At 44.2% G+C, this 14,012-nt stretch overlaps 1 protein-coding gene across 1 annotated transcript in view; it reads left to right on the forward strand.

Moving 5' to 3' along the window:
* Positions 1–6,516: 6,516 nt before the first annotated feature.
* Positions 6,517–14,012, forward strand: part of Pan3 (poly(A) specific ribonuclease subunit PAN3) — a 123,272-nt gene continuing 115,776 nt past the window's right edge. Inside the window, exon 1 of the mRNA XM_031391203.1 lies at positions 6,517–7,047. Within this exon, the coding sequence (XP_031247063.1) occupies positions 6,630–7,047 (418 nt within the window). The 5' untranslated portion in view covers positions 6,517–6,629. The remainder of the gene's footprint in view (positions 7,048–14,012) is intronic.

The raw sequence follows: 14,012 nt of genomic DNA on the forward strand, positions 1-14,012 counted from the left end.
ACCCCTCACAGAGAGAATGGTGGCCATCAGTCATGTACATGCAGTACCCACAAGTCCCTCCTCATGTAGATGAGGCATCTCAGGCAAAGCCAATAGGAAGCACCTGTTGTCAGATCCAACCCACCCCAAAACTGTATATAAGATCCTATCCAGAAAGAATAAAAGGTGTGTAAGAATTACTCCGTCATCTGAGAGCATCTATCAGAAGTTTAACACTGCCTGAGAACACTTCCTGAAGCTTTTGTCACTGGAAGCTCCCCTGCATCACCCCTCCCCGCCCCCAGCTCGGCTTGGCTTAGCCCAGCCCAGCCCAGCCCAGCCCAGCCCAGGCCATCCCAGCCCAGCCCAGCCCAGGCCAGCCCAGCCCAGGCCGCATAGCTGTCTTGGAGCAGTAGCACCAGAGCAGCAGCAACACAGTGAAGGCACTTCCCCCTCCCTTTCCCCTTAGCTTGAAACCCTCCCACTGGGCTGATAGCAGACTGGGTAGCACTGAAAAAGTACCCATGCTCCTTAGGAGCTCCTAATTAAAACTGATTGGGTCACAAACAAAACTAACTGGCCAAATCAGATATCAAAGTAGAAGGGAGGGGAGAGTTACAGAAGATCATGGAGTATGATTGTCACACAAAAACTTGATATAATGTATGTTAATAAAAACATACAAAAAATCTTTCAATGATAGTGAAGCTGCTACAAATAGGAAGGTTTTGCTTCTAGGTCACACAAAAAACCTTTAAAACAAGACTGACAGTTGCTAACAACCCAGTAAGTTAAAGAAGCACACTACATTGCAGTGATAAATGAAGAAAGAACACAAGGGAAAGAAACATAGACCCATTTCATTAGGTTGTTTTCTGATCTCCACAAGAGCACTATGGTATATACTCGTGCACATACATACACACAAACTAAATAAATCTTAAAAGACAAAAAAACCACCCCAAATCCCTAAACTGAAAAGACCTAAATCTTAAGTTGATGGCCTCATTAGAAAAAGCTGAGGATGGGTTTTACAGACCTGGATTTAAACCTAAGTGCTTGTGATGGTCTGAATGAAAATGGACTTCATGAGCTTACAGGGAGTGGCACTATTAGGAAGTGTTGGCCTTGTTGGAGGAAGTGTGTCACTGGAAGTGGACTTTGAGGTTTCAGATGCTCACTGTAGATTGTCACTCTGCAGATATAGATGAAGAACTGTCAGTTCTTCTCCAACACTGAGTCTGCCTGTGTGCCACCATGCTTCCCACTTTGAAGATAATGGAGTAAACATCTGAACTGTAAGCCAGCCCTAATTAAATGTTTTCCTTCATAAGAATTGCAGTGGCAATGGTCAAGGTGTCTCTTCACAGCAGCGACAACCCTAAGGCAGTGCTTTACTTTGGATCAAGTAACAGAAGCTCCCAGATTCTCAGATTTCCAGGGTCATCTACAAAACAGTATCTGCATTTAACTTTCACCAGACTGTTGGGAGGAACCAATGGAACATGAAGTGCCATCACAGTAACTGCCCAAGTCACCATCACAGACAGAGGGATTCAGATAGAATGCTGCAGATGAAGAAAATACAAAGTTATCAGAAAAGCACCACTGTTCAACCAGGTGGTTGGAATAATTTTGCAAAAGAAGACTTCTGTTTCTGTATCTGGCAGAAAGTCTACTTCTTCTAAGAGGTTCTTATGTTATCCAATCCTCCATACAATTCTTTTAGATAGGCATTCTTTCCAGACTTGTGAAAAGCCATACAGGTCTAATGTATCTAGGAGAAGAGGACCTCAGCTGAGGAAGTGCCTCCCTCCATCAGACTGCCCTGTGATTAATGATCGATGTGGGGAGGGTCTAATCCACTGTGAAAGTGCCACTCCCAGGCTGGTTGTCTTAAGTGGCATAAGAAAACAGGGTGAGGCAGTTAGGGGAAGCAAGACACTGAGTGGTGTTTTTCTCCAACGCCTCAGCTTCAGTTCCTGCCCTGACTTCCCTAACACGGGTTGTAACTTGTAAACTGACATTACTTTCTTCCCCATCTGGCTTTTGGTCATGGTGTTGCGGCAATAAAAAGCAACCTAAGGCCAGGTGGTAGTAATCCCAGCAATCCTTTAAACCCAGCAATCAGGGAGGCAGAGGCCTCTCTAGGCAAGTTTGAGGCCAGCCTGATCTGTAAGAGTGAGTTCTAACAGCAAGAGCTACACAGAGAAACCTTGTCTTGACTGACCAACCAACCAAAAAAGCCAAAAAACAAACGAGGACATTAGTATGAACAATATTTCATATAAAAGCTACCATGCTTCGTATGGGCAAGACCTGGAATCCAATCAGTATCCAGACAGCTGCCTCTCCAAAGTGTGTTTGCATAAATGATACAATGTACAGGTATTCTATAGATCACATTTGTGTATTGTGTCAAGCTGTCCTCCAAAGAAACCCAATTACAAAAAGCTCATTGGAAGGGACTAATGTCTTAAAAATGACTTATATACTTAAGACAAAAACAAGAAGAAAGAAGACTCTTAGAGAGAGTGACCAGGTCCTGAGGAACTGAGGGGAAGCTTTAGCTTTTGTTCTGTGAAAGCATTTGGTAGAAGGCAAAGCAGAAGTAGTGGGTACTGCAGAATGTGAATGTGCTTTAAAATCCATTACACTGGGAACAGTGCTTTTGGTTGGAAGCACAGTCTGGCAGCACTAACCTCACACAAGCTGGCAGGAAGTGTCGGTTGGAAACCTGGCACATGTGGTATTATGTCCTACTTCAATGTTAATATCAACACAGTCAAGGTTCTGAAAAAAAAAAAAAGACTATTTCTCAAACCTTCCCATTGTTAGCAAAAAAAAAAAAATTTTTTTTTTTTTTTTCTGAGATAGGGTTTTTTTCTGTGTAGCCTGGCTGTCCTGGAACTCACTCTGTAGACCAGGCTGGCCTCGAACTCAGAAATCCGCCTGCCTCTGCCTCCCAAGTGCTGGGATCAAAGGCGTGTGCCACCAGCTGGTGGTGTACAACTTTAATCCTAGCATCTTGGGGGGGGGCGGGGTAGGGTAGAGGCAGAGCAGCCTCTCAGAGTCAAGTTTTACCCAGTGAGTTCTAGGCCAGATAGATCCTGTCTCTGTCTCTCTCCCAAATAAAAAAAAAAATTACAACAATAAATCTTAATGTTCATTTTCCTATTATAGCATATGTGTTGACCAGACAAAGAAAAGCAAAGAGAAATAGGCAAAATCTATGTACTTTATCACCTTACTAAAACTATGGCTAATGTTTGGAAGCAATTACTCTAATCCTTATTCTCTTTTAAAACATTACTTATAAAGCATATATAATGTTGTATCATGTTTAATATTTACAGAGCATCATAAATGCAAGTTTTCATGACTATTTTTATAGCTGCATAATATTCTAAGGGTGTATTCTGCTACTGATTTCATTATTCTTTGTGTTTACAGTTTGGGTTACTTGAAACTTTTTTTGTTGACTTTCTTGAGTAATACTGCAATGAACACACTATAACATACAACCTAGGAGAGCTACCTTCTTGTTGTTTATCTGATAAGAAGAACAGTAGTATTTTAAGATGCTAATTTTACAAGATAAGGAAATTAGAGCCAGGGTATAGGGGGAGCATGCCATCAGTGATATGTTAGAGTACTCCCATTCCTCCAACTGAATTCTGATTCATTAGTGAAGGGGAGAGTATTTGGACATGTATCATTCTTGACACCCTTGGCATATTCAAGGACCTGCAGGGCTAACTGTATCAACATCTGATTATGACTAATCTGAGACTACTGAAGCTGCCTAAGGATCTCAGTCTACTTTTCTCTAATTTGTTCAGGATAGCTTAATATAATTTTGTTAAATGCTATATTTTGTTAAATATAATTTTGTTAAACTGAGGGATGACAAACTTCAATATTGCTTCTTCTAATAACTACCTGAGAACTTCTGATGCTCAATCTTATACATCTTAATTTTATATCTTATACATTTTTATGAATGTATGTGCATGTGTGTGCAGGGTACATGTGAAAGTCTGAGGACAAATCCAAATGTCATCCTGGGAAAGGCTTTTTGAGACAGGGTCTCTAACTGGCCTGCTACGACCAATCAGGCTAGATTGGCTGGCCAGCTAGCCCTGGGGACTATTCTGTCTCTGCTTTCCCAGCATTGGTGTTATAAGCACATCCACCATGCCTAGTGTTTTTTACTTGGGTTCTGGGGAATGGAAATCAGTTCTGCAACTTGTAAGGCAAGTGTTTTCCTGACTGAACCATCCTCAGGCCAGGTCTTATTATGTTAGAGCCTAGCATAGATCTTGCTTGGTATGTAATACATTGTTGATTCTCATTTAAGGTTAATTTCAACAATGTTGAATGTAGCTTAAATTTATCAAGTCCTGATTGTGTCACCAGAAACACTGCCTTCCTCGACGTCTTTTAAGACATGCATGTTTACTTAACAATAATGAAGCACACAATACAAACAGCACACACGTTGTCACTAGGTATGCCTTGTATTGGAATGAATAAACTTTGGGCAATTTCAGGACTTCCCCAGCTCAGGGACAATTCGCCTTTCTTTTCTTGCTTTTCAGAGTTCTTATGAGGATACTTTTTCTTCTTAAAGGAAATGTGAATGTTGCTACTTAGTATTTTGAAACCCTGTGATAATTTCTAATTGCCTTCATGAAAAAGTCCAATCCCTTAATACTGCCCGAAAAGCACTTCTGTGAACTCTGCTCAGCTGTCTGCTATCACCACACTCCTAAAACTACCTCGCTTCACCTGGAGGCCTCTTTCAAAAGCTGTTTGCTTTGTCTAGAATGCTCTTTTTCTACAAACCTAGCAGCAATAAAAAGCAATTGCTAAACTGAATTCTTCCCAAACACAGGACATTTATATGGATCAGTTCACTCATTATGAAGCTGATAATCTTTTATCTCAAATGTACAAAAGACGCACAGAGAAGCAAGCAGGTTTCAAAGTCAGATCTGAATGCAAGGATGCTTTAACACATCCCCTGAATCTCCCCCCTCCCCACCTCCACTGGCCTATCAGTTCTCTCTAGGAGCTCAACATCTTTAAATCCTCTCTAACAGCTGATGTTAGCATTAGACACTAATTCACACCTTAATACCTCATTAGCCAGAGGATAAATAAGCCCTCTGAATTCAGGTATGACTGCATCTTGTTCACTTTTGCATCCTCAGCTCCTTTCCAGTTCCTGGAACGTGTAATGAACATTAACAAATACTTGTTGGATATTTAAATGAGTGAAAACTGTGTTCACACAAAGATGCCAGCTTAGAATTTACCTAGGCAACATCACTAGGCTTACCAGATTGGGATCTACAGCATGCATCTCACCCTTTTTGCAGTGCAGTACTTTTTATATTCTGTAACTTCGTCAGGTTGCCACAATTCCTTAAATACTGCCCACACCCGTCCTTTCATAACAGGGATTTGTCTTTTGAGAAAACCTTGCAGAGATTTCTGAAATGTTAAAATCAATTGTTCACTTCACTGCGGCTCTTCGACTGTCTTAATGTCTCTCCCCTTAAAAAAACAAAAACAAAAACAAAAAAAACAATGGAGTAAATTGGAAATCAATGAGGGGAAAACTTTAAAAAAAAGTGAATTTCGAATGCAGTGTAGGAAAACATTCTAGCACGTTTGGAATTGGGTCTTCCCATGCTGCCTAGGCAGCAATGTCCCAGGTGGCATCTTACTGTTCAGAAAAAATTCGAAGGCAATCAAAACAGAGGAAACAGGTGCTGCTCTAAGCGGGGGTTTGTTGACATCAAGGGTTCTGGCTCCATTTTTTGACAAAGAGCTCAGAGCCAAGCCATAAGGCTATCTGGTCAGTAGTCCATCACCTTCGAGGGGGAGGATTTAAAAAAAAAAAAAAGGGAGAGAGGGGTGGTGGAGCAAAAGTAAAGGGAGAGGAAATGTGACAAACGGAACCAAAAACTACTCTCCAGGGAGCAGGTTGGGCCGCGTCCGCCTCTAAGGACCAGAGACCGACTGTCATTTTGTGTTTTCACTTCCAAGCCGACTACCACCTGGCTCAAGGAGGGGACTCTAAGAGGGGTATCCAGTCTCGTGAGAGCCTCGGCCCCCGACCCGCGACAACGTGGGAAGGCCAAGGAGAGCTTCGGCCAAACCAACCGCCTCCGGTTACCTCGCGGACGCCCCGGGGGGGCCACGCCTGCGGCCCCCGGCCAGGCCTTTACCCATCAGCCTCCGCGCGGCTCGCGCACGCGCAGAGGCGGCGACCGTCTCAGGAAGAGGAAAATGGAATAAACAACTCAGAGGGACCGGAGCGCGAGACGACGAGCGGAGGCAGAGTTTAAAAACAAACCGGCTCCCTCCGCCGTGCCTTTCCCCACAGCTTCCGGTCGCCGCCACCTCAGGGTCCCCCTGCAGCCCCGGCCGCGCGCCCACTGCCGCGTCCCGCGCGGCCCCTTTAAGGACAGCGGAGAGGGAGAATCCCTACTCGCCGCCCGCCCCTCCCCCTCCCCGGGCGGCTCCGGCTCCCTCAGCGGGCCCAACCCGCCCGCCCGGCTTCCATCCGGCTCCGGCGGCGGCTCCTTCCCGCCCTCGTCTATGGTGGCGGCGGCGGGGGACGCGGCTGCGGCGTGGCCATGAACAGTGGCGGCGGCCTTCCGCCCCCCTCGGCCGCTGCCTCCCCGTCGTCCTCCTCGCTGGCGGCGGCCGTGGCGGTCGCGGTCGCGGCCTCGTCCGGCGTCGGGGGCGTCCCCGGCGGGCCGGCTGCGGGTGTGAAGCTCAAGTACTGCCGCTACTACGCCAAGGACAAGACGTGCTTCTACGGAGAGGAGTGTCAGTTCCTGCACGAGGACCCAGCCTCCGGCGCGGCCCCGGGGCTGGGCCTCCATAGCAACAGCGTCCCGCTGGCGCTAGCGGCCGCGTCGGGGGCCGGCTTTCCTCCCGGAGCGCTCCCGGGCGGGGGAGCGGGGCCGCCCGCGGGGCCCAAGAAGCCGGAGCTGGGCGTCCCGGGGGCGGCGACAGCGGGAGGCGGACTCGATGGACCGCGGGTGGCGAGTAAGTGAGGCCCGGGCAGGGTGGTGTGGTACGGGCGGGCCGGGCGCGGGGAGGAGGCCTGAGCCTGCCCGCTTCCCCTCACCTCTGGGCGGCAGGAGAGGCCTAGGCCCAGCGTAGCCCTCCTTCCTTCTTCCTGTTTCCTCTCTCCGCTCCGCCGCCCAGGGCAAACCCCAGAGCTAGGGGAGGCGGGTTCCCAGGAACGTGGGTGGATGGTCGTGGTGATTGGGGTGGGGGGCGCTGGGAGTGGGTGCAGGGAGTGGGGGATGGGTTGCATGGTGTGTAAGGAAGAGGGTGTCGTTTCCGGGTGTGTGTGCGTGTGCGTGTGGAGAGGGGCAGGGTTTGCGAGCACATGTGTGAAGTGCGGTCTGCCTAAAATTGAAGTTCGCCAGTGGGTGTGTACGTGGGTAGGAGGCGGGAGGTGAGGGGCGGGCTTAAGGCATGTCGGCTTTGCCGAAAAGGACGCAGAAAAAGTTTTGTAAACCGTTTCCCGGGCTGGGAACGCCTTCTAAAGGATGTCCGGGTGAGGGGAGGAGAGGTGTATGAAGACCAGTTTTTGTTGTTGTTGTTGTTGTTTAAGTGAGCACAGGTTTAATAGAGAGCTTAGATTAGGAATTTCCCAAGGTTTGCGCTCTAGTAGTTTTCTAGAAAGCTAGAGTAAGTGAACTGGGTGTCTGCAGGGATCTTGTCTTTCCCATGACATTATGTTGATTGAACTTTCTCAGCACTGTGCCTCAATTACGTCTCGCATTTCGAAGGCTTTCGTGAGAATAATTTAGGGCTGTGTAGGTTACAGCTTTATAGTTAAGTGGAATTTGCTATTACTGTAAATGATTTGAACATTAGAATTAGGTGCCTGAATTCTCTAGTTTTAGATTTTGTAATAACTTGATAGTTTAACTTGGATTTCAGAACAATCAGTCTTTAACACAAACAACCTGATAATGTGGTTTCCTACTTACTGAGATGATTTATTTATTTATTTATTTTTTGTTTTTTTCTGAGACAGGGTTTCTCTGTGTAGCTCTGGCTGTCCTTGAACTCACTCTGTAGACCAGGCTGGCCTCGAACTCAGAAATCCACCCGCCTCTGCCTCCCAAGTGCTGGGCTGGTGGGATGTAGCCAGTAACTTTTTAAAAATTAAATTTAAAAATTACGTGTGTGTGTATGTGTGTGAGAGAGAGAGAGAAAGAGAGAGAGAATAAGAGATTGTCAGTGTGAGAGAAAGAGAGAGAGAGAAAGAGAGAGAGAGAGAGGGAAAGAGGGGGGAAAGAGAGATTGTCAGTGTGCTCCCACATAGCATGGATGCAGAGGTCAGAGGTCAGTTTGGAGAGTCATTTCTGCCTGCAATGTGGGTCCTAAAGCTGGAACTCAAGTGGTCAGGCTTGACAGTAGTAACTTTAACTACTATGGCTTAACAAGCAAGTGTTGTCTTTGTACCTTTTCCTCTTTTCTATTTCTTTTTTCAGACAGGGTTTTCCCTCTTTAGCCCACACTTATCTGGACCTGGAGATCCCCCTGCCTCAGCTTCATGAGCTGGGATTATAGGTTTGCCATCATGCCCAGTGGGGCTTTTGTTCAAGGTAAATTTAATGAAATGAAGTTGTGGCTCCAGTTAATTAAAGGATAATGTTTGATTGGTAAGGAATGAAACTGTCCCAAGTTTGCTTTTTGTTGCTGTTTTAAAACACCATAACGAAAAGCAGCTTGGGGAGGAGGAAGAGTTATTATATGTTAGAGTTATTGAGGGAAGCCACGCACAAGCTCAAGGTATGAACCTGGAGGCAGCAACTGAAGCAGAGACCAAGGAGGAAGACTGCATACTGTCTCTCTGGCTTGCTCAGCTGCACTTCTTAAGCCTAGGCCCACCTGTCTAGGGGTAGCACCTCTGTTAATAGACTGGGCCTTCCTCCATCAGTTGGCAATCAAGAAAATGCCTTACAGAAATGTCCACAGGCCAGTTTATTAGAGGCATTTCTTCCTTGCCTGTGTGACTGGTTTGTGTCAAGTTGACAAAAATTAACCAGCACCGTAACTGTCTTCCAGAGGAGGACACTTAAAAGTGCTGGTCCTTAACGTGATCTTTCTAAGGTCTTAGTTGGACACAAGAACTGGAAAGATAGGATAGGATAGAACCAAGTGAAGGGAGGAGCTGAAGGAACCATGTTAGCTGAAGTCAACCCTAGGGTGCCACTTAGGAGAGTCCGACTCTTATCTGAGAAGCAGAAAGCAGCTGAGATACAGAGTCTTTAGAGGATAGGCAATTGATACGAGGGACATTTAAGTGCTGTCATTGAATAGTTGATTAAATAACTGGGATCCCGTGGCTCTTTGGTTTGTTCTGTTTTTTTAAGACAGGGTCTTAATATGTAGCATTGACTCTCCTGCAACTCAGAGATCTGCCTGCCTCTGCCTCCCCAGTGCTGGGAATAGAGGTATGTGTCACTTTGTCTGGCTTTGTGACATTTCTTTAACGTGGTAGGCCACTATTTTCCTTTCTTATTGTCCTTTCCACCATGATAGGCTTCAGTTAATGGCTGTTCTGAATTTGTACACTTAGTTGTTCAATCTTTTCTCAAATAGCCTCTTAAGATACACTTCACCAGCTAATTAAGTATACAAGGAAATTAAAATAGATGACACATTCCAAATATTACCATTTAGAAACATGTGGATTATGTTGGTTGGTTGCTGATTTGATATTAGAGCATTCTTTAAGTGAATCTTTAATAATATAACTGGGCAGCCTCTTAGCGAGAGATCATAGTAGGACTGCTATTTGATAGATTTCATACTTCTCAGTCTGGCCTCTGGAATTGTATGTTTATGTGTATATACTTTTAGGCTTTTAATTGAAGTTCCTGTTTAAACTAGAATCATAGTCCAGTTTTGTGTTGCAAAACACAGATTGAACAATTAAAAAAAAAATTCAGGGTCTGGCAAGATGGTGGTGAAGAAAGCATTTGCCAAACTTTATAATTTGAGTTCAATCCTCAGGACCCACATGGTAATAGGAAAGCACCAACTCCTACAAGTCCTCTGGTCTCAGACTAACTATATTCCCACTCGTTCTCAATAAGTAAATATGTATTTAAAAAAAAAAAAAGAATTGCAGCCCTATAATCCCAGCACTTGGTAGATGGAGGCAGGAGGATCAGAAAGTTCAGGGTCATCCTTTGTCACATAAGAGTTAGGGGCTTACTGGGCTACAGGAAACCAAAAGGAAAAGAACAATATCTCTGTTTGGAAGTTGAAAAGTCCAACATGAAGGTATTGGCCTGTATTGTGGTACCATCCTCAGCAGGAAGAACAAGAGAGAGCAAGAGAGTGTCCAGACTGCTTCTGTTGTCCATCTGATCTTGAAATAACTATTCCAGTTTTTCTTTTTTTTTTTAAAAAAATCAAAGACTTTTTAAAAAAAGATTTATTTATTTATTATATGTAAGTACACTGTAGCTGTCTTCAGACACACCAGAATCAGATCTCATTATGGATGGTTGTGAGCCACCCTGTGGTTGCTGGGATTTGAACTCAGGACATTTGGAAGAGCAGTCACTGCTCTTAACTGCTGAGCCATCTCCCCAGGCCCCCATTCCAGTCTTTCAATAACATCAGTCCATTCTATCACCTTGTGATAGAATCACCTCTTTGTTTGTTTGTTTAAGACAGGGATGGTCTCTCTGTGTAGCCCTGGCTGTCTTGGAACTCTTCTCTGTAGACAGATCCATCTGCCTCTGCCATCTGAATGGGGGGTGCATCACCATGCCAGGCAAAATCACCTCTTATTAGGCCGTCCTTTCCACCTGTTACACTAGGGATTTAGTTTTAACACATGGACTTTGGGGGTGGGGGGTCACATTCAAATGGAAACATTTAGCTTCTGAACTCTCAAATGGTGTCTTCACAATGCCCAGTACATTCCTTCCATCTCAGTAGTCACAAGACTATTAACTTCTTCCATTATCAGCTTAAATGTGTGTGCAAAGTCCAGAGCTGCATCTAAATCAGGTATGGGTGAATGATGATTTCTGAGGTATATTCCTCTTTAACCCCAAGTGAAATTGTTGCATGCTTCCAGAGTTGAGTTGCAGGGTAAAATGTTTTCATTCCAGGGAGGGATAGATAGGAAAAGGGGTAGTTAGTCTCAAATAAGTATATAATCTAGTAGAGAATTTTAAGCCTATGCTCATCATGGACTGGGAGTTGGACTCCAGAGCCTCAGGCAGCCCTATCCCTGTGTCTTTTATGTACTCACTTTTTAAATCTCTTACCTTGGCTTTTTCCATTTTGACTTGGACCCTGGTGAATTTACAGTATTGTGATGTTAAGAGGTTGGTACTACTCAGGTATTGTCTGAGTAGGAGCTGTGAATGTGTGGCTCTAACTCCCTTGTGAGGCTTCCAGGCTGTCCCGGAGACTCTTTGAAATGTACTTGTGTGTTTGTCAAGGCCTCTTAGATTTTACATTGTGTGACAGTCAGAGGCATACATCCTGTATCCGTTTCCTCTGCTGTGGGTCATGCTTCCTGGACTTGGCTTTGCTTGAGCAGTAGCTACTGGGAGCAGAGAACAGAGTCCTGAGGTGATTTGGCATCCAGCCTGAAAGGGCAATCTGGCCTGGGCGCCCAGACAATTCTGCTTTCTTAGACTTCTGGTGAGTCCTGGGATAGGACAGTAATGTCAGATACTATAAATGCCCTAAGTGGCATTTTCAGTGTCATCTTGGCCCCATCCCCAGCCCCCTTTTCTTCTTCCTATTAATTCTTTATTCTTTGACAGTTTCATATGTGCTTATAATGCATTTCCCAGATTTTTTACTCCTGTCTCCTTTGGGACCCTTCTTCCTGTCATGTCCCTCTCCTACTTTCAAGTCTTTTTTTTTTAAAAAAAAAACCATTGAATTACAGTAGGACTGTCTGTAAGAGCATTGGTGTGGATTATTTACTGGAGCATGGGCAATTTACCAGTGGCTACACCTCGGAAGAAGAATGACTTCTGCTCCCCCAATAGCTCCTTGACTAGGGGAGGGGCCTCATGAACTCTTCTCCAGTTCATGCTGGAATGTCAACAGGTTCCATCTTGTGCACGTAACGAGTTCATGAGTTCCACGGCTGTGTCTTGTCCAGAAGACAAAGAGTTTCAACCGTGTTCATCTCCAATCTCCAGCTCTTACATTTACATTCTTTCTACCTTTCCCTCAGTGTTCCTAGAGCCTTGGGTTGGTGTGAGTGTGCCTGTGTGTGTGTCACAGATCCTGTTTAGAGTACTCAGCAGTTACATGTGTCAGCCTTAACTGCTGTCCACTAAAAAAGGAAGCCTTGCTGACCAGTGTTGCTCAGTGGAGTAAGTTACTGGTGCAGCCGTGCTGAGTAGAAAGGTGAAGCGCTTCTAACTGTTCCTTTTCATTCTTTGTCATGGTGAGGCTGCAGATTTCCTAAGTTCTATTGTTCAGCTTCCCCTTTAATTGCTCATTCTCTGTGTTTTCTGCTTTTCAGACCTTGTATGCTGTAAAAGACAGTCATGAAGTTCCTTTGTAGTTTGTGTAGAAACTTCTGCCAGTTAGCCTACTAGTTCATTGTTCTGTTTGCAGCTTTCTTCTGGCAGGGACAGAAGTTGGCCAGTTTTTGACGTGGTGGTAACAGGATAGATGAGCTGCTTGCTTTTGTGTAGGAAGAGCTTCTTAGCTTATTTCTGAATCCTGTTACACTATACATTCCTATAGCATCATTTGCTTTTCTAATACTGTTAGTGGGCACTTTGATTGTTTAATTTGTCTATGAAGAAAAACAGTTATGTACGTGTGCTGGAAAGATTGCTCAGTGGTTAGGGACACTGATCTCGGTGACTGGAGTTCATTTTCCAGCAGTCATGCCTTTGCCTGCAGCTTCCAACCCCCTGAAATCCCAGCTCCAGGAGATCTTATGCTCATTTCTGACCTCTTCTGTTGCCTTTTACACACATACATGTACTTGAAGACAGACGTAAAAATAAAAATTTAATTATAAAAAGAATTCTAGGTGTGTTTTGGAGAGTCCCTTGCTTAATTAACTAAGCGTGGAATTCGTAGGTACAATAAGGAGCATATATTCAGTTTCAGTAACCCATGATGGCCTTCTCCTTTGGAAGTTTATGAATTTTGGTCATTTTGTATTCTCTTCAGAGTTCCACCAAATTGTCTGTCTTATAATTGCAGCTATTCTGGTGGTTAGAATATATGGTATAATGCTGTATTTGTTTTAAATATCTGTATTGATTTTAATTGAATTAGTTAATGCTGATAATATCACAAGATATAATAGGGAAATATAAAATTTTTTTTAAAAGTGCACTGCTATCTTGTGTGGGATATAGGCTAGTTGATGGGGCAAGACTTTTTCCATTTTGCCTTGCTCCCTACTTGACGGGACTTAACAGGATCTTTAGTAATATTTCATTAGTGTTTCAGATAGGGGTAAAATAGCCTTGGAAGTTAGTATGAGGGGGAAAAATGTATCCTTAACTTTGCAGGCATTTCAAGAGTGAGCCAGGAAGGCTTTAGTATATTAAGTTGCCATGATGTCTCATCCTTGTCAGGCAAGTAGCTTTTGTTTGTTGTTTTCTGTAGTGTAGGAAGGCTTTCCACTCTGGTTCTGCTGACCCTGCAGAGTGATAATAGCATGTTCTGACAGTTAGGGTTGTTATGATGAGGTAATTTAAAGGCATTTGTTTTTTTGTAGTCCTGTTTCTGTTGGAGTTAGTTTTTTTTTTTTAAATGTGGTTTCTGTTCAAATAAACTGTTGATGGGATTACGTTTTCAAGATGGCTTTACTCTAGAGGGTACTCAAGCTTCAGTAGCCAAGATCTGTCAGTGTATGTTTTATGTGCTTGATTTTATTTGAAATCTAAAAGATCTGTTTGTTTTAGCAAAACATAATTCCTTTTTATTCTGCTGATTTATTTTTTTCTTTTGTTTTTGTTTTTTTGTTTTTT

The sequence above is a fragment of the Mastomys coucha genome, unplaced genomic scaffold (genome assembly GCF_008632895.1).
Source record: "Mastomys coucha isolate ucsf_1 unplaced genomic scaffold, UCSF_Mcou_1 pScaffold22, whole genome shotgun sequence".
In the NCBI taxonomy this organism is placed as follows: Eukaryota; Metazoa; Chordata; class Mammalia; order Rodentia; family Muridae; genus Mastomys; species Mastomys coucha.